The 19,940-nt window shown below is 39.2% G+C and overlaps 2 protein-coding genes and 1 long non-coding RNA gene across 3 annotated transcripts; 1 reads left to right on the top strand and 2 right to left on the bottom strand.

Annotated features, from left to right (window-relative positions):
* Window positions 1-2,043: 2,043 nt before the first annotated feature.
* Window positions 2,044-7,116, bottom strand: zmynd19 (zinc finger MYND-type containing 19). The gene is made up of 6 exons (XM_005803747.2): window positions 6,875-7,116; window positions 5,448-5,507; window positions 5,242-5,348; window positions 3,724-3,864; window positions 3,421-3,601; window positions 2,044-2,222 (listed from the first exon to the last, which is right to left on the bottom strand). The coding sequence occupies exons 1-6, from the start codon at window positions 6,923-6,925 to the stop codon at window positions 2,079-2,081; spliced, it is 684 nt and encodes a 227-aa protein (XP_005803804.1). The 5' UTR covers window positions 6,926-7,116; the 3' UTR covers window positions 2,044-2,078.
* Window positions 7,117-9,598: 2,482 nt separating this feature from the next.
* LOC111609456 lies at window positions 9,599-11,505 on the bottom strand. Its single transcript, XR_002753131.1, has 2 exons — window positions 11,437-11,505; window positions 9,599-9,815 (listed from the first exon to the last, which is right to left on the bottom strand). It is a non-coding gene; the product is annotated as an uncharacterized LOC111609456 (long non-coding RNA).
* On the top strand, window positions 9,812-17,760 carry bspry (B-box and SPRY domain containing). The gene is made up of 6 exons (XM_005803776.2): window positions 9,812-11,922; window positions 12,340-12,438; window positions 15,919-16,149; window positions 16,287-16,312; window positions 16,406-16,530; window positions 16,758-17,760. Exons 1-6 carry the CDS (start codon window positions 11,407-11,409, stop codon window positions 17,291-17,293), a joined length of 1,533 nt encoding a protein of 510 aa, XP_005803833.2. The 5' UTR covers window positions 9,812-11,406; the 3' UTR covers window positions 17,294-17,760.
* Window positions 17,761-19,940: the final 2,180 nt, after the last annotated feature.

Raw genomic sequence — 19,940 nt, forward strand, 5'->3', positions numbered from 1 at the left:
AAAAGCAACTGGCAATTATCTCCAACTCTACTTCCTTTCACATAGTGTAGCTCTTTATTTCTAGGTGATTAATGCTTAAATTTTATTTAGAAAAACAAAACTTTTGAAGCAATCTGTACACTCTGGGGGGAAAAAAATTACATCCCTCCTTTCAATCCATCAATGAAATGAACGCAAACAGCAGGAACCAAGTTTTAGTGCAGTATTGAAAACCTGTTCAGATTCAGACACAAAATAAGAAAAAAAAAAACTTGCATGTACATGAGAGAAAACACGTGCTCAAGTGTTCGTACTCCTCGTCCAAGACACAAGAGGACACATTTAACAGGTGTGCATCGCAGGAAATACAAGGAAGGCAGGTGATTGGAGAATAAAGTCCACCAGTTCACTTTTTGTTTTGTAGGAAACAAAGGCAGACGTTGAGAGCAACCAGTCTCCAAACTTTTCTGTCGCAGGAAATTCAAGTTTTCCCTCTCCCCAAGACATCCCCCTTTATGGAAGATTTTAGTGACAAAGACAGTGTGCAGTGTATTCACCAAAAAGTAAAATAAAAAAAAAATTAAAAAACGGAAGGGCAACACTGAGGAGGTCTCATTTGGGTTTTTGGGAAAGCACAAAAATCCAGTAGAAAGGAGAAATTTTCAACTCAACCCAAATGCAATCAGCTAGAAAAGGTCCCGTTTTTTATATTTACCTTCAAATATTAACACGTTTCACAATCAAGTTATTAAATAAATATATCTCCATAGATTTTCTTCAAAAACAAAACAAAACAAAAAAAATGAAAGCAGCACCCTCTCCAATTAATGCATACAAACCATAATCCTGTAAAAGAACACGGCTGGAGGCAAACAGAGACGTACTGGAAGGAAGGATTTGAACCAGTTAGGAGCAACAAGCTACAGAAACCAAGAGCAGACTTTGGTCAAGATACTTCCTGCGAGTTGTGGGAACATGATTAGTCTGATTCTGCTGCCATCACTGCTTTTATTTAAACGGGGGTGATTGGAAGGGGCAGTTTGAGTAGCATAACATTTTCCAACAACAGGAAAAGATCAGATAAATAATGCAAAAATCCAGCATTGGGTGGGACAAGTAAGAAAATACAAGCCTAATCCAACCAAATAAAGCAAAAATAAACAGGAAAAAATTCTAGTAGAAAACTAAGCCTTTATTTTGGCAGCTATTTTTCTCTTATAGAACAGTGAAAATATTTTTCAAACCACCAATTTCTGATTAAATAGGACATTTAAAATTGGGTAATATGGCCCCTTTAAGAGCAAAAAAAAATACATTAAACCTGACCAATGAGCCACCATTTTTAATGTCCTTCAGCACATATTGGCAGTACACACACACACACACACACATACATACACCCACTTGCATTCACCCACACATATGCACTCAATACTGGTAGTGTGATCCAATCGGTGAAATCAGCATGGTGGGGAGAAGGATGAGACGAGGTGCTTTGGGTGTGATCATGAACGCAGCAGCCATTTATTTGCATGAGGGCGGTCGGAGACGGAGCGATACAGTGAGAAGGTCCATGTCCTGTTGTACCAGCTGAGAGACGGGTCCTGTAGCCCCGTCGTCCCACCTTTCCTCCGCAGTTAGCACAGGCGTGGAAAGTGGATGACAAGAACGGTCTGTTCGACTGTGGTCCAAAGGAGCTTGTCAAGTTCGTCAGTGAGACAACTCTTCCGCCCGCCTCCCCTCACTTAGGAAATTATAGCAGCAGGTTGAGCTCAATGTTCTCCCTCCATGAGAACTATAGAGACAAAAAAAAAAAAACGAAGAAAAAAAAATTTCCCTGCAATCGACATGAAAAGCAAGCTATGGAGAGTTGTGAGTTCTGGGAAGTGACAGATGTCTTTGCTGTGTTCTTCTTCCCCCTCCTCCATGTCGTTGGCGCCTGAACTGTCAGTCAATCAAACATTGTCTTTTGTCATCAATTCTCTTGTCAGCGAGTTCATGTTTGTCCCCTCCCCGGATCCTCCCGCAAATCTAACCCTGCCCCCCCCCCCCCCCCGTTGACCCTCCTCCTCCTTCTCTCAGTCGAGAGTGAGGGTTGATCACCGTTCGGGCTCCGACTCCAGCGCCAGCACCCGCTTGCGCTCGCGGCACTGCTTCTTGTGGGCGGGCCAGTCCCGCTGCTGACACTGGGAGCCGCAGTAGCGGGCCACCTGGCAGCGGCCGCAGATGTTAAACTCCCGCAGCTGTGAAGAGAAGGGGGTGAGACGGTCAATATTCCACTTGCAGGTTTTAGTCTGTCCTACGATGTTGAACTTACAGAATTTACAGTCCCTGTAAAGTAAAAGTCAAATCAAAACGAATCTGAGGGTGTGACATGAATTTAAATTCAGGCAATAATACTTTGTACCAATTGTTCAAATCTAAAAGGCTTTGCAAAATGAATCAATCTTCCTGTCAGGTTTCTGTGTGTTCACTAATGTGCTCCAACAGACTTATGAGGCCTTCACAGGACAGCTGGATTTAAACTGAGATTAAATCCCACACAGGTGAACCATCTTCTGAGGGCTGGGCAATATGGCTTAAAAATAAAATCAACCTTTCTTTTTAAGATGATCCAATTTTCATCCATTTTTTTCTAAAAGAGAAATTAAAAATGAGCAAAGACATTTTCAAAAAGCAGTTTCTATTTCAATTATCCCTACTGCGATAAAAGGCTTTTCAAAGTGAATCGGATTAGGGCCCAGCTGCAAAAGTGTATGTTTAATTATGACAATATAGCTATAATAGAAGCAAATAGATATGCCAGAAAAATAACTTCTTAAAATTATGAGAAAGAAATTATCAGGATCTGTTGTGATGGCCTCAGTCCATGAGGTTTTTCTTTGATATAGATTCACTTCTTTTCACCTTAGTTCCAAAATTTGCCATCTGTTAATTTGTTACACGATTAATTATTTCTATTAGGTATTAATTATCTGTAAAACTTATACCAAAGTATAACATTACAAGATTCTCTACATTCCTCATTTTAATATTTGTTAGCTTTGTGTTAAGAGTTTTTGTTTAAATTACTATGTTTTTCTATGAATATTGCAACTTTATTCTTGTAATTAAAAAAAATATTAAAGTTGAAAATTTACATAATCGAAAAGTTGATGTACATTAAAAGACCAAAGAAATAAAAATAAAACATGCTTGTCAAGCAAGATGATAATACTCTGAAATATGGAAACCCAAGGAGTGAATTGCTGAAAAATATCCCAATATTTCAAAACATTTAACCAAAACTTTGATGTCGATGTCATTGATTAATCGCCCAGCCCTAATGTGGTGGAAATCTGGTGTATTACAAAAATTAAAAAGTTCCAGGAGTGTGAATACTTCATGCCTCCAAGCAAATCAAGTCAGACTAATTCCAAAAATTTAACACTGATTACTTACCCTCCTCTCAATGAGTGAACAAGGAGGGTAATGACACTCATAGTATGTACAGGAGCATTCCTCTTCCTCTACCAGCTCCCCGTTAGCATTGTAGTAGCGTGTGCGGCTCAGCTCCAGATACTGCTCCTCCACTGGATCAGCTGGGACCTGCTGGATGGCCAGCCAGTACAGAGATTGCTCTCTGGACAAAAAACAAAATGTCACATTAAATGGTTCAATACCAATATTGCTATTAAATGCTGATATTTATCATCTTATTGGTTGTGTAAGGACTCTGCCACAGATGTAAATAGGTGGCGTTACCTCTGCTTGCTGGAGATCTCCTCTGGCTTGGGGCTCCAGCCCACCGGTACCAGTCGTAGGTTGTCTAGCCGGTTATCCACCGTCACAGAGTTGATGTGGATAACTTGAAAACTGGGGGCAATGCCTCCTCTGTGCTTCTCCCTGGATAAAGACCAACAAGTCAGACGCGTTTCCACCAGTGCACAGGAGGAAAGTAAGCAATATTGTAGGAATACGTCAAGAACTCAAATCTTTAAAGGATGGTGTTACTCTCGTTTATCCCGAAGAGAATGAATGCAAGGGGTCTTAACTCAAAGTTTTATGATCATCTCCATCATAAATAATGTTTAACTTAATAAAGGATGAATCCACCCCCCCATAGTGGGGGGTGTGGGTGGTGTATAGCGTCAGTAATCCAAGCACTAAAGCTACAAGATTTCCACACATCAGTGACTTTAAAGCCAGGTACAGATGTGTTTCAACTGAGAAAACTATCAAAGTAAGAACTTGTTTTTAACTCTTCCCTAGCAAAGTATTTGGAAAGCTATAACTCCTGGCCTTTGAATACCAAGGAAATGTAGTATCCTAAACTAATTGCACATTACTTTAAGTACTTTTTGTCATTTGGTATTTTATGTCATTTGTTAAATAACCCAATAACTAATAGCAAACCAACTAAAAGCAGTTTTAGTGCATTGTTTGGCCTTTTGAAACCCTTTTATGAACCACATGTCCTGTTTTATTTCATTTTTACGCTGCCAAGACAACCGGAAGTGCAATATCTGCGATGTGAGAAATCATACAAAAGCATAAATGTAATCCTGCTCTTGGAAAACAGAGAAAAGAAAAAAGTCTGGAAAAATCTAATATTTCAATTCTCATTTTTCTGTGAACCCTAAATGTAACAAGAAATCAAACTGTTTGGTGGAAGCAAATCCATTTTAGGTGTTAGATATACAGGAAATAACTTTAAAAAAATTTTTTTTTAAAAATCAAGAGCCAAGCTGAGACACTGTTATGGTAGGTGAGACTCCTGACTGAATTTTTCTGACTGTTTCCATACGAGGGAAACAGTGATGTTAATAGCAACAAAAGGTAAAATATTTGCTTAAGCATCTTCTTTAATACAGGGCACCATAGACCACCTATGAGAAAATACAATCAAAACTTCACACTCTGAAACTTGGTGATTTAAAATACATATAAAAGATGCAGATTGTGTACAATCATTTTGAAATGAAATATTTCTCTTTGTTGGCTTTTCTTGCTAGAAAGTGTTAGACGTTTCACCTCGGCGATTTTGCAAGAAATTACCTGCAAACAACGCACCAAGGACTCATCTCACAAATTATCGAAAGAGACTTTTGTGGAACAATACATTCTGACTTTATCAGTTTGCGTATAGTGTCTTACAATATTTTTGCTTGTTCTGATGGCTATTTCTGTAAACGTCAATACAAAAAAATATGTTTCAATCACAAGAATGATTTAGCTATTGAGAAAATGGAGAAAATGCAATGTACAAAATAAATTACTCACCACAGCAGCTCGTGCAGCGGCCTTCCAGCCCAGCGGCCTTTGCCGATGTCAAAAGCGTAAGCAAAGATTTTTGCACCATTGCCGTCAGCATCTACCTCCATGCGAGCCTGAAATAAAAACAAAAAAAGGAAGTGAGGTAACCGGCCCTCGCTGGTGTTTTGGAGAAATGTGGTGCAGGCCAAAAGGAACCCATTCTGACACTTTACCTCAAAGGCATAGTTTTCAACTAGTGGTATGTCCTGCTCGTCAATGAGAGTGTATTTTGTCTGAAATGAGAAATGCAGAAAAAATTGAAGTCGCTGCAAGGCAAGAAGTGCTCATCGCTGCCTCACTGTGCAGCAAGACAGCTAATAAAAACAGATTTACTCCGCCACGATATTAATTAATAATACTTTTTATACTCCAGACACAGGAAGGATATCAATTTTCACCTAATGCATCTAAAATCCAAAAGCTATTTTCTTAACAGAAGAAATGAATCATTACGCAATCATTTTCATTCTCTGAAAAGTTCTCCATCCACCTCCAAATGTAGAGAATTTGGAGGTGGACACTTCTAAAGTAAAATGCATGCAGAGGCTGCGATATCAAACTGTTGAAACTAACTATAATAATGCAAGGTAGGTGATATTTGCCACATGAATGAAGAGAGCGCAAATTCTGGGTATAGAACCTAAAATTTTAACACAAACTGCTGGGATTGTTCAGATGAGTCACGACCAGGCCTTACATAAAGGAGACTCGTTTTAACCAGTTGAGACCCACCTGGCAAACGCCAAGTTACAAACACATATTAGGTCAGCGCTGGAAATAATGCAATGCACAGGACGCGGGGGTCTGTCTTCGCACCAGACGCGTAGAATTATGCAACATGACACCCAGTTTCCACTCGCAGATCGCAGAGGATGAGTCTTTCAGGTGTAGAAAAATCATGGCCAGATGACTGACTGGAGGCAGAGGAAGCAAGGCTGGTCACAGCTTCGACCGCGACTCGCAACACTGGAATCGGGAGTGTCTTGTGACACCGTCAGCCACAGCTTAACTTCACGTTTTTGTTAAAAAAATATAATTATTTTTTTTGTAATGCAAGAGCAACAGAACTATTCTATATATTTAAAGTAGGACACTTGTGATTTGGTGTAGCGTGGCGTTGATTTCCTCATTCGGACGCTACAGTGTTATCCACACATCACGGCTAACGAGGTGATGCTAACGGCACCGCCGCAGAATTTTATCCATTACCGTGAAAATACTTGCACGAAAATGATAGAAAAAGCGACAGGGGTATCGACAGCTATGGACATAGACACAAACTGACTAGATGTGTTCAAAACTTGGGACATTTCGCCCTGCTAAAAGCTATCCAACGAAAAAGCTACATGCTAGTGTTAGCTTGAATCCGCGATAGCTGCAGAGTTCAGAGCAGCAGTCTGACTCGGCCGGCTTTTCTAATCCGCTCAAACGCGCATAAAACGGCAGAGCTAGCCGTTAATCGCACACACAGCCGCACTGATATCACTACCGCCTTTTGTTCCTGCCAACTAGCCAGCATTAACGAGGTTTTTAATACGTCTTCCGAGATCCCCGCGGGCCCTCCCCCGGCCGCACATGGCAGTACTGGGATCCAGCTCACCTTCCCGGCTACACGGCCGAGCCGTACAATCCCAAGCTTGAAATCCGACATCAGGGGAACGGACGGTGATGACACAGTGGGCCGTGAGATTCAAACCTGCGAGGTTTATTCGGGCGTGAAACCGGACGGGCCAGCCCCGCTGCGATACCACCTTTGGGCTAAGTAACGCTTTCCAGGCTTCCGTCTGGCCGCAGCCCAGCCTCGGTGACACACGGCCGCTGGAGAGCGAGAAACCGAACGAGATGTCGAGGGAGAGGGGCGGGGCTTAGCAGGAAACCGGACCTACTCATCAGGAAGACCAATCAAATTGACTTTTACTTACACACAGTGCAATCACGTCGGACAATAGAGACGGATGGCTAGTAAAGATCGCCCCTTTAAATTTTGACGTCATGGACTCTCGTGATCACATCCGTTTATTTTCGCGCGAAATGTCAGAAGGCTTTTGCTCCCTGAGATAATTGTTTTGGCGCTGCTGATGTTAGTTTTCAGCAAGTAAAAGATGCAATGGCTGGAATTTACTATAAATTGCCTTTGTTTGGGGTAGGACAAATGAATAAAAATAGGATTCATAGAATCTGTAAATTACACAAGAAATAAATTGTGTAAGTTTAGTTTAGCTGAACTGTTTCCTGTACTTAATACATCTCCTATCATACTGTTGGTTTGACGGCTTTTTGTACTGCCTTTATCTGTCTTTTTCCACACTTTATTATTTGAACTCAATGGTGGTACAAAAATACGTTAGAGGATTAGGACCACTGAAAAAAAATAAAAGAATTCACTTCAATCTCAAAATTCTGACTTTTTTCTAGGAATTCAAATTTTTTATCAGAATTCTGACTTTAATCTCAGAATTCTAGAATTAGTGGCCCTAATCCTCTTCCATAAGAAATACTTATGTCACATGCTCTTTATCTTTCTGCTGGTCTTTTCAGAGGCCAGAACTTACATGCAGACTCAGGAAAATTTGGTGTCAGACCTGGTACAAATTCACACATTTAAGGGTCTTGAAAAGGTCAACACAAAATTAGCTCCAAAGCACTCCTGTAATATATATATATATATATATCCATCTATTTTCTTTAAATCCTTATCCCTAGTGTGGTCGGGAGTGGTGCTGGTGCCTATCTTCAGCTAACGTTCCGGGTGAGAGGCGGGGGTCACCCTGGACAGGTCGCCAGTCTGTCAGGGCAACACACAGACATGACAAACAACCATGCACACACACTGTGTGCTGTTATCAGTCTCTGATTTGGAGTAATCGTACATAAAGTATGTTATATATTAAAATAGTCACTGAATAAAACAAATGAGCAGTAATTGACTGATCAGGAATTCTTTGAGAACGAGTCACTGAGCTGTTATCGATCACTCATAAAGAAGGAATCCCTTCAAGTCGATTCACTCATAATTTTAAAAGTTTTCAACGCCTCATTCCAGTGACGTAATACGCCCAGTCCAGTCATGTGCTCTTAGATCTGTCAGGTGACGAGAATGGGTTCATTTGAAATAGTGAAACCAGTCAGCGCCCTCTGCTGACGTCAAACTGTATTACAGCTCTTCTTTCTGCATAGCCTCGTTCAGAAAAGGGTTTTCTGTTGAACTGAAGACAAAAAATAATTTTAGATTTTAGATATTTTCTTTTCACTTGAATAATATTTTTAAAATAAACAAAAGTAAGAAGCTTTGATCTGTTCATTTTTGTATTGTTAAATAAAAGCATATCTTAGAACCTAAAATAACGTCGTAGGTTTTTGTCTCTAATTTTAAACATAATGTGTAAATAAGAATTACTTTAAATCAGTTTAGCAATCCAAATTATTAGCTGTCTCTATTTCTGAGGTAAATTTTAAAAATGTTTTTGTATCTAGCTGGTAGAGATTTGGAATTGGGTACAGAAATAATCACGTGTGTAAAAAGAGAAACATGAAAGTTATCTAACAAAGTTTACAGAGTTTATTGTTTATGTTTACTGTGGACGTTTTACATTTAGTCATGTATTCTTTCTTCCACTAGTGGACAAAAGCCCTTAACCATCCCCTGAGGGGAAACACTTCTGTGTCTTTGCTGGTTTTAACACGTACACAAGAGTTTATTCATGTTGGTCAAACAATGGTTCTCCTCAACTCTTTTTCACCTGGTTTGAGCTTGGATGTATTCAATCTAGTATGTGACTTTTATCAAATACCCCCGAGTAACTTGAGTGCAGGATTTCTTGAGCTTCTGCTTCCTTTGATATTCAGAGCACCTTCTTCTATTTGTTTCCTATGTCCTCACATGGCTTGTAAGGAAATAAAAATTTGACCTTTTTTGTTGCCTTATTCCAATCTGGCACTGATAAACAACATTGATCATTTTTATATGCTAAATCTTTATGTCATGAAGTGCGGTGAGTGGTGGTGGAGGCAGACGCTGAGACCCAGGTAGGATGAATGTTGATCAATTTAATGGCCCAAAATAATCCAGAGAATTCCAAAAAAAACACAAAGTCCAGGCAGCACAGAGGAGCGGAGGCAAAAGCTCTCAACTAGCGGCAACAGGTGGACTGGACAAACACAACAAGGACCCCACAGAGACACAGGTGACACTAAATACACAGGAGGTAATCAGGGAATGAGACACACCTGGGAATAGTCAAGGGGAGACAGGACAACATGGAGACTCAGAGACAAAGACACTCAAAATTAAACACACAGAAGACTCAACCCATGACACTTTAACTTGTTTTAGAGATCAAACTTTTATTTTTCTACTAACAGCTGACAGAACCGTCGTTTGGGGTGTTTAAGCCACCTTTCGTTTTTAAGATTCGTTGTAGCTTTCCATGGACCAGAGTGTTGCTCAACTATTTCCAAACCAGCTGTCTCCGAGGAGTGGCTGTATCACTGATCCCGGCGCATTACATGATGAAACCAAGTATCTATCACACCCATCCTCCCTGAAAAAAATACAATAAAATAATAAGATGTTCTCTTATTGTATCTAATGCCAAGGAGAAACAAACAGAACATTTTTATCAAGCACGGATAACGGAAATCTGAAGTCACTGTCCTTGAGCAAAACAATGAACACAACAGCAAAGGGAATTTTATGGTCAATCCAAAGCTATTTTTGCTTCCCTTTTTATCTTCTTCCATGTAACGTTTTTGAGATTGAGATATGATTTCAAATAGTCCCAAATTTCAAGACAAAGTAAACAGAGTTGAAAATAAATTTACTTTCCATGTTTATGCATTTCTTACCGCATGCCTGCATCCCTAGTTTTTATAGAAAAAAGGATTTCTGTGAGTTTGTCATAGAGTGGCTTGCAAAGTTATTCACACCGTTTTAACTTTTTCACAATTTGCCAAGATACAATCACAAACTTTAATGTATTTTACGGAATCTAATGTGATAGATTCTTAACACAAATGGTGCATAACTGCGTAGTGAAAATAAAATAAAACATTATTTTCAAATTGTTTTGAAAAATAAAACCTTGGGAAGTTCAGTAAGCATTTGTACTCAGCTTCCTTTACTCTGATTACCCTAAATAAAATCCAATGTGACCAACTGCCTTCAAAGCATAATACCACTCCAGCAGGTTAATCTTAACGTAAATCCAGCTATTTTTGAAGGTATTAGAGGTTGGAATTATTTATATTATATTTGTGAGCAAATACCATCATGAAGATCAAGGTTTCAAACCAAACAGGTCAGGGATAAAGCAATGAAGGAGTATAAATCAGGTATAGGTAGGCAATGAAACAACACACTAAGCTTTCAGCATCTCAAGGGGCACTATTTGATCCATTATAAAACAGAGACTGTGTGGGGCAACTGTACATCACCAAAACATGGCCATCCACCTTAAGACATTGCAAGGTGAATTTTAAAAAAGCAGACAGGAAGAGAGAGATACAACAAACATGTGAAAAAAGTTTCTCTGCTCTAATGAGACCATAGGTTAAGTTTTGGCATAAAACTACCACTGCACTTCACTCTGGACCACCATCCTCTGTGAAATATGCTGATGGCAGCATTATACCGTGTGGATACTTTTCTTTAGTGGGGATGTTGACAAGAGTTGTTAGAAAGATTGATGGAGCCATTGAAGTTCAGTCGCCTGATGTATAAACATTGCTGACTTTTTTCGACTTTTCCTTTACACAGCTTGTGTTGTTTTACCACTGAAAATCCCATTAAAAGCACTCTTGAGTTAGTGATTAACGTTAGTAAATGTAAAATAGTAAGCAAAAAAGTTCAAGATGCTATTATCACAAGGATTTTGAACCGGTTACACAAGAATGGCTAAACATAATTTCCACTTAAGTGGATGTAAAAAGTCATTGCCTGTGGATATTCTTGGTAAAGTCCACTGCTTAACAGAGTTATCAAACCATGAAGATGCACTAAAGAGTTTGTTCTTTGGCTGTTTGTAAAACATTAATATGCGTTTCTGAAACTCTAAAGGCGGTTACAGCTGACGCCCAAGAAAAAAACAGAAAAACAGGTGGGACAGAAAGATTTGCTTTCAGCTCTGACCTCTCATGTCCGTGTCACTTCCGTGTTCCGCTCACCTGTTACACCTGTGTCACAGCGCTGGTCCTCATAGGTACGAGTCTCACAGCTCCGCCGGTGCGCACCTGTTCTCCTATTGTGCCATGACTGAGGGATTTACCGAATGTGACTTAACATGCTCGTCTCCTACTACATCTGTGGAGACCTTAAATGCCGTGGCATGCCTGAAAATTGATCCCGAGCAGCCCATTTTCTCTGTGCTGACCGGCGGTATGAAGGAGCAGCAGCCGAAGCAGGAGGAGGCGGACATTGCCGTGCCCCATCAGAGCACCTGCGGCGGGGGAGCTACCTCACCGACGTCCGCCGCCTCTGACACCGAGTCCGGCATCTTCTCCGTGGAAAGCGAGGTCTGCGCGGAGCACGACTCCGAGCTGGACTGGTTCTGCGCCACGGAGCAGAAACTCATCTGTTCCCGCTGCGCCAACTCGGGCCCCTGTCGGGAACACAGCGTGGCCCCGCTGGCCCGCAGAGTCGGCGTGGTCAGGGTAAGACTTCACAATCAAATTTAAACTAATCTCCAACAGTTGCTTTTATTTAATTTTTTCCGGTGAAACTATATGTTACTTTCATTTTAGTCAAGAAACCCATTATTTTACAGCAATTCGTATAAGTAATTTGCATTCCAAAGTTTAAAACTATGTAACTTTTATTACAACATTCTGATAGTACCACTGATAAAATATGGAAACTACATTAAATGTATTTTCCAAGTCAATATTTACCTGAATTCTCTCCTGGGTGTGCCACAGCTTCTCTTTTGCTGATGTACCTGGTATTTTAGAGGACAGGATTTTCTTGTTGTCCTACCAGCTGGCCTGGTTCTGCATTGTGACATTCTCCTCCAACGGCCCTAACACTGAGCAATCATATGTGTGTTTGTGCATGTGTTTGGTCTTCTCCAGAACCAGCTGGTGGATGTGTGTGAAAAAATCCAGCTGCAGGCCCTGGGGATAGAGAAGTTCATCCAGCAAACACTGGCGGCCAAAGAGCAAAAGCTGCAGGTGAGAAATGCTGCTGGTCGCACAGGGAAACCGGGAGCTGATGCTAGGAGTGGAGCCTGTTTTACTAGAAAGCAGGTGTTTCCTAAAAGTGCTTTTCCCTTTAGTCACTTGAGCTGTACAGACACATACTGGGATCCAAGGGCCTCTGGAAATCATTTTAATTACCTAATTTACAATAATTCTATAGTTTTTTACTAAGTAAAAAAAGTATAGTTCAATGTTTTAAAGGGCTGGAAAGGGGGTGGAGGGGGGGGGGGGGTAAAATCAAGTTTTCTGAGCGTTATATCATGTCATAATGTTTTCCCCTCATCAAAAACATACCTGGAGTGTTGCTTTGATTATTTCATGCTTGCTTGAGGACTCCTTGAATCTCCCAAAGCAGCTATTCAGGAATTTTACACAAAGCTTCTCCTTGGAGTTATAGTCCCAAGTCGAGCTTCCACCACACAGTATCCCTCCCCCACGTATTTCCCGCAGAGCTCCTCTAGACTAGTGGCAGCAGCAATTAGCAAACACCTCATTAAATTGTGAGTTTAATCAGTTCTTCATACGAACTACTTCTCACTTCAACACGCCTAAGAACTGTTGCGATGATGTGCTAATGGCAGAGTGTCGGAAAGAGTAGGAACTTCTTAAAGAGACAGAGGCCAGTTTCAAGACGATAAATTGTGAAGTAAGTTTTGTTCAAATTATGTTTGATATATACATTCCTATAACAACTAAAGGTAACATTTTTACTTGACTGTGCGTGTCGGGAAAATACACAATATCACCCCTTCAAGGAATTTCTTAATTGAGATGATATATGATGGATTGAAGCCTCCATCCGAAAATGGACAAATTGCATCACACAGACAATAAAAATAATCAACCTAATCTATATCTGTCTGTTGGTCTCATCAGTACCAGTACTGATTAATCATCTATTGTAATATTTCTAATACCTCTCCTCCTACAGAAGTCTAAATTTAAAATATACACCAGTTTTGCAGGTGTATAAGACATATGTCTTTAGCATTCACTCCAAATATTTTTATTTGAAAGCTAACATAGTTGCATCTGTAGTATTAACATTAGGGATGCATAACCGCAATATAAATGTGTGCAATGTATGTTGTTGTTGTTTACTGCAACATAATAATGGAAAACAGGCAGTAAGTGGGTCAAGTCATTAAGAAAACATAACTTACCTAATTTTGTCCAAAAAAGGCTTTTTTGTTGAAATGAACATAACAATTGAAAAAATGATACAAGACTCGTCACTAACTATAAGCAGGAAGAGATTAACACTTTTAAATTATTTGCTGATTTATCCCAAGTTATGTTGTTACTGTAGCTGTCACTAATATACTATCATATATCACTTGTTTTTGTCATATTGTGGAACCCTGCTTTATATCTTTTCCAGCAGTAAGTGTTCGTAGCTGTTTATATTCACACAATCCTAAAAATGTTGCATTAATTGATACAGTAACCTGATAACTCCTGAACTTTTTAACATTTTGTCATGTTACAACACAACTATATAACCCTTCTTTAAACCTCTCCTCAACTTTTCTCTCTCTTAACTATGGCCTTACCATAATTAAAGGTGCAAAATACAAATACATTCCTTTCTTTTCTGGATTTTAGCTGATGTTTCTTTCAACTTTGTGCACTACTTTGTGTTGGTCTCTAACATAAAATCCAAACTCAATTGATGGAAGTTTATGGTTGAAATGTGACAGAATGTTGAAAAAGCCGAAAAAATTTAAATACTCATGCAGTATAGTAGTAGTTATTTTGGTGACCTGGTCATGACCTTCCAAAAAAACCAATGTGACCCCCTTGTACTTATTAAACTGCAAGCAGACTTCGTATTAGAGGGAGCCCCTCATCATGCTTGTGCAGTTTTATAGGTGGCCAGTTTGCAAACAAAAAATAAAACAAATTCTTTTATAGCGTTAGTGAAGATTCAGACCTGTCAATTCAGATGTATTAGTTTGTTTGTTTCCACCATCACCTTCTTCTTCTTCTGCATATGAGAAAATTCCAGATCAACAGTGTTTGGTCAAAGGTTTTCTTTCTAAGAATATCACAATGTGGAGATTTTGGTCAAAGGTTTTCTTTCTAAGAATATCACAATGTGGAGATTTCAGAAAATTCCCATGTTTACGCTGTGAATGATTAAAGGTGTTATATTTCTCTTCAAGGACAAATCTATGACCGTCTGACATTTTGTGTTTGTACCTGTCAGGGTCAAAAGAGACATTATAATTTTTGCAGTGAAAGAAGCAGAAGTTATTGATATGACCACTAATTACAGAGAAACATGAGAGGGAGTGCAGCAAGTTCCCTTTTGAATATTCTCTTCATAAAAGTTGGAAAATTTGTATAATACATGTCAACAATAAAAAGCCCAAATATCTATAAACCAAGATAAAAAACGTCCAATTGAACAAAACCTGACGTATTAATTAATGATGCATTGCTTAATCAGTAGGCGTTAAGTGATGCATTCTTTATGCTAACTAATTGGGTCAGAACAGATGTTTCCCTCTGATTTTTTATATAAAACGTATTATTAGATTTTCTTTGATCTGGAAATTGTATAAATCTTAATTAATTAGTAATTTCTTTAGCACGGCAGCCTCACTGGCAAGAGTCTGTCTTGGAGAACGAGACAATATCTCTCAGTCGGCCTTAATGTAATAGACATATCATTATATTATTACAAAATAATCCTCACGGATTTCTTTGTACACCAAGATTACTTTTGATCCTTCACATTATTACAAGGGTGTGCATACAGTACTTAGGCAACCAGATGATTGCAACGTTTTTGTGTATTTAAACTTTCTTGCTTCAATAGATTTGTTTATTTTTCAATTGAATCACACAGGGCTTTCCTCACATCAAAGTTGCAATTTTTCAAAAATAAGTAATGATTGTGTCACTATTTAATATCACAAAAACAACAATCTGCGCAGTCTTGCATCCACTGTAAATCTATCTGTGTTTTCATCAAAGAACCTTCAGCACATTTTATTTTCATTGTTATTTATTTTTGTTAAATTCGGTTACTAAAATAACATATAAAATAAATGAGTTTGAATGAATTGCTTTCCTTGGAAAGAGAATAAAGCACTGTGGTTATGTATTGCATTTCATCTGTCCTTGAATTAATCTCCTAATAAGAGTGTTTACTGTGTCTAGAAACATAAAACCTTAAATTTGCAACCAAGTTTATTTAATCGTGTTCTCACTATGTTGCAAGTTAGAGAGATGTTGTCATCTTGCGGGTTCAAGCTGACTTGCTAAAATAAATGCATTACATATAATACATATCAAATACATTGCAAAAAGTCCTTGCTGTGTGAAAACTTTAACAATGCACTTTGAAAAATTTACCCAAACCAGAAGGAATTTTAATGCAATCAGAAGGAAAAATAACTGATACTGAAATCTACCTCCCACACCTTCTGCTGTGTCTTCACCCAGGCGTCGGCTAGCAGGGCGAGGGAGCAGGTGCTCGCGCAGGTCGCCGCCGCCCGCGAGGCCCTGGAGGAGGAGGAGCAGCGCCTCCTGGAGCAGGTGCAGAGGGAGGAGGAGCGGGTGGAGCAGTGCCTCCTCACTCAGAGAGCTCACTGGAACCACGCTCTGACGAGTCTGTCGCAAACACGCTCCCGCTTGGTGCACACGCTGACGCACGCTGGCGACGCACAGCTGGTGGTGAGAGGCTAGGGGTGTTTACACATGATAGGGTTATGACGGTGGTGGGAAAGTCTTAGGTTCATAAATAACTGCAGGCCGATAAGAGCCATAAACTACTGAGAATAATCACTTTCCTCCTGGCTCATTTTTTTCAGACCAGTGTCCAAGAAATTGCTGAAAGGTACTACTGTATTCATATGACTAATATTTGTTTTTACTGACAAGATACGGGAGGTTTTGCTTCACTTCTGATGCTTCTGTGTGTTTGTGTTAGGGTGGAGGAAGCTGAAGGAGTCGGGAAGCCCTGTGACACCGACCAGCTCAACTTGAACCCAGCCTGTATCGACAGCAAGCTGCTGAGGGGCCTCTGGGCGACTGCTCTGCTGCTGGGGCCCAACGGTTTGTACATTTAACTACATCCTGGAGATTCAGCAGGGGCATACGAAATGACTATGTGCTCACTATATGCTCTTGAATGTACATTTACTGTACGTAGGGGTTCACGCACACACACACACACATACGTACATACTCATAATCTGAACATAATTCATAGCTTGTGAACTAGTTTGGCTTTATGTTTAGAAACAGCCCAGATTCTGACCCATCTGTTCCTTTCCACACAGCTTATGGATCACCTCTGTTAAAGTTTGATGAGCGCACAGTCAGCCCACTCCTCTCCCTCTCTGAAGACCTACGCACTTTGACTTTCCTCCAAAAGAAGCCCCGCCAGTCTCTCCCGTACGACCCGGCTCGCTTTGACTCCTGGCCCAATGCTTTGGGATCTCTGTCCATGTCCTCTGGCACCCACAGCTGGATAGTGGACGTCGGCAAAAGTGGCGCCTTTAAGATCGGGGTCTGCTACTCCTCTCTGGAGCGCAAAGGTTCTGAGAACGAGGCTCGGCTAGGCTACAACAGTAAGTCGTGGGTGCTGTCCCGCTATGATGGCGACTATTCCTACTGCCACGCAGGGAAGAAGGTTCCCCTGCAGGTGGTGACGAGGCCCCAGCGGATCGGCCTGCTGCTGGACTGGCTGAGCCAGACGCTGCTGTTTTACGAGCCCGACTCTGGTTCTGTGCTGCACTCTGTCACTCAGCCCTTCAACGCGCCGCTGCTTCCGGCGTTTGCTGTGACTGACCGCAGCATCACCATACTGCACTGAAAGACCACATGAGTGCACAAATGTTGAAAAGCAGAAGGGAGAGACATTTCTGTATCATAGAAATATGATGTGCAGGTGAACAGGAGCTCTGTGCAATAATGAAAACTTCCAACTGCATCAGTTTTTTATTTATTCAAATTTTTTTTCTAATTACTTTTGTATTATTTTTAATCATTTTTTATGCTTATTATTTTTATATGTTGATTATATTACATTGTTGTACTGTTGTAATTATCCATTAGGAAATTATTTTGACTGAAAATTATTGTTTTTTTAATAGAAAGATTGTCTTTGTAATAAGAAAACAGAATAGATTTTTATTTTGTATTATGTAACGCTTTTAAACGTTATAGATAACAACAATAAGACTGGTTGATCCAGACTTTTAAAATCACAGAGCTTGAACACTTGACTACTAATTTAATCCTGTTTACCTTATGATTAGTAAAGTGATTATTGCTGTTTCATTTTTGTGTGTTTTTGTTTCTTCTTTTTTTCCGCACTGAAGTATTTCATAAAGAAGATGTTTTTTCTGCCGTCAGATGCAGCTTACTGGATCACACTAGCAGAGTATCCTGCATAATGGCAACTTTTTCCTGCTCTCATTAGACTAAAGGTTTATATGTCCCACGCAGGTCATAAACACTTGACCTGCATGAATGCAAGAAAAGCCAAATTTCTTTGCACATTTTCTGATGTTACCATTAGAAATACATAAAATATAGTCCAGTTCACTCTATTTTGGTAAATTATCATTATTAAATAATTTATTTTATTGTAATGATAACCCAACACAAAGTAATGCATACTGTAATTGAGAAATGAAAGACTAATAATGCGTGGTTTTCATTTTTTAGGAAATAAAAAACGTGTGGCTTTGCATTTGTATTAGCCCCCTCTACACTGATACCCCTAAAATGTTTAAACCAACCGACTGAATGAAAAGAAAAATAGCAGTTGTTAAAAGAAAGCCATAAAAAGTATTTTTTTGCCCTGAAAGCTATGCAAGCAACAAAGCAAACATGTGGGAAAAGGTATTCTGGTCAAAAGAGACCAAAACTGCAAAATAACCTAAACACATAATCCCCATAATGAAACATGTTAGTGAAAGACCCATGTGGTGGGAAAGCTTTTCTTTTAAAGGATACAACAAAACATCTCAGAATTGTTGGGAAGATGGATGAAGCTAACACCGGCCAACCTGGGGGAAGAAATACGTTCAGAGGCTGCAAAAGACTCAAGACTAGTAGTGGAGGTTCACTTTCCAGCAGGATAATGACTCTAAGCATGCAGCCAAACGGTTTGGTGAAACAATGTTCATGTGTTCCAGTGGTCCGATCAAAGGTCAGATGTACATCCAATGGAGAATCAGTGGCATGGCTTGAAAATCGAGGTTTACAGATTATCTCCATTCCATCGTTGTGAAGTGAAAACCAGAGCTATTCATATCAGTATGATTTCATTCCTTTCATTCAGTCAAGTTTTCTGTGATTCAGCACAGTTAGTGTGTATAGATAATATGCATTGTAATTTAAATTGAAAAGTTAGTATGTAACTATCAACATGTCTTAAAAAAACATGATTTGGTCAACTGTATTAAGGAGAGATGCTGCAGAAGTTTAAAAAAATCTAAAGTATAGGTAAAACGCCTGTTATAAACTCTAAAAACGAATATTTTTGCAGTCAAATTAAGTATATTAGTGATCACAAACTATGACTTAAGATAACTGATACAAGATTTTTAACATCTAGGAATTATAGATGAGTCAAGGCAAGTTTTTTTTGTATAGCACATTTCAGCAAAAAGGCAGTTCAAAGTGCTTTACTCCACTAAAACATGATACAGATGTTGAAATAAGCAATAAAACATTGTCTTGATTCAACAAAAGAAACAAAAAACAGCAGAGAAACATTTACTACTTTACAGAATTTTTTTTCAGCTTCAGTAATATGTTAGAAATCGTTGAACATACAGATGGAAAACATTAACTCATTAAATATCTATTTTTGTAGTTTTCCAGTGCTAGAAAACTATAAAAACAGATAGAAGCACTTAAAAATGACTGGAAAAGTAAGAACAATTGGATATGGATAATTTATAGGAAACCTATTATTTAGTATAAACTGAATGCATAAGAACAAGGCCAGAATAAAAATATCTTCAGAGTTGCAATGATTGTTACATGTAGCTTTTAAAAATAACACAAAAAGCCAAGCTATCTAGTAATAAGTGAGACAAGAATAGTTTTGTTTGCTATTTATTTGACTGATTTATCTCCCTTATACACGTTTATAAAAAAAAAACAACACCAGGGGGCAGCAAAGTCTAATCAGGCCTCCATGAGCGTCCATAACAGTTTTGCTTCTCATTCAAAGGTTCCTCGTGGAGCTTCCAGGACCACAGACAGCTACAAAAACATTGAATAAAAACCAATGAGCCTTTTCTATAACACATGATGTTATAGAAAAACAGAACAAAATTTATGGTAGCAAGATATGATTCCTATTTTATTTCAGCCATGACGTCTAAGCCCTGATTTATACGAAAGGAACAAACTAATAAATGTGAAGTGTCCTTTATCACTGAGAAGAGACCAGGGACATGTAAAAAGGACACAGTCACACAATACAAAGAGAAAAAGAAGGG

Source organism: Xiphophorus maculatus, chromosome 8 (genome assembly GCF_002775205.1).
Source record: "Xiphophorus maculatus strain JP 163 A chromosome 8, X_maculatus-5.0-male, whole genome shotgun sequence".
In the NCBI taxonomy this organism is placed as follows: domain Eukaryota; kingdom Metazoa; phylum Chordata; class Actinopteri; order Cyprinodontiformes; family Poeciliidae; genus Xiphophorus; species Xiphophorus maculatus.

Coding starts and splice junctions, on each gene's coding strand:
- zmynd19 (XM_005803747.2), bottom strand. CDS start 6,925: ATGTCGGATTTCAAGCTTGGGATTGTACGGCTCGGCCGTGTAGCCGGG. Junction 3,865..5,241: donor CCGCTGCACGAGCTGCTGTG/GTGAGTAATTTA, acceptor GTCTTTATCCAG/GGAGAAGCACAGAGGAGGCA. Junction 2,223..3,420: donor GTTCACTCATTGAGAGGAGG/GTAAGTAATCAG, acceptor TTCTCTTCACAG/CTGCGGGAGTTTAACATCTG.
- bspry (XM_005803776.2), top strand. CDS start 11,407: ATGTCCGTGTCACTTCCGTGTTCCGCTCACCTGTTACACCTGTGTCAC. Junction 11,923..12,339: donor GCAGAGTCGGCGTGGTCAGG/GTAAGACTTCAC, acceptor GGTCTTCTCCAG/AACCAGCTGGTGGATGTGTG. Junction 16,531..16,757: donor TCTGCTGCTGGGGCCCAACG/GTTTGTACATTT, acceptor CTTTCCACACAG/CTTATGGATCACCTCTGTTA.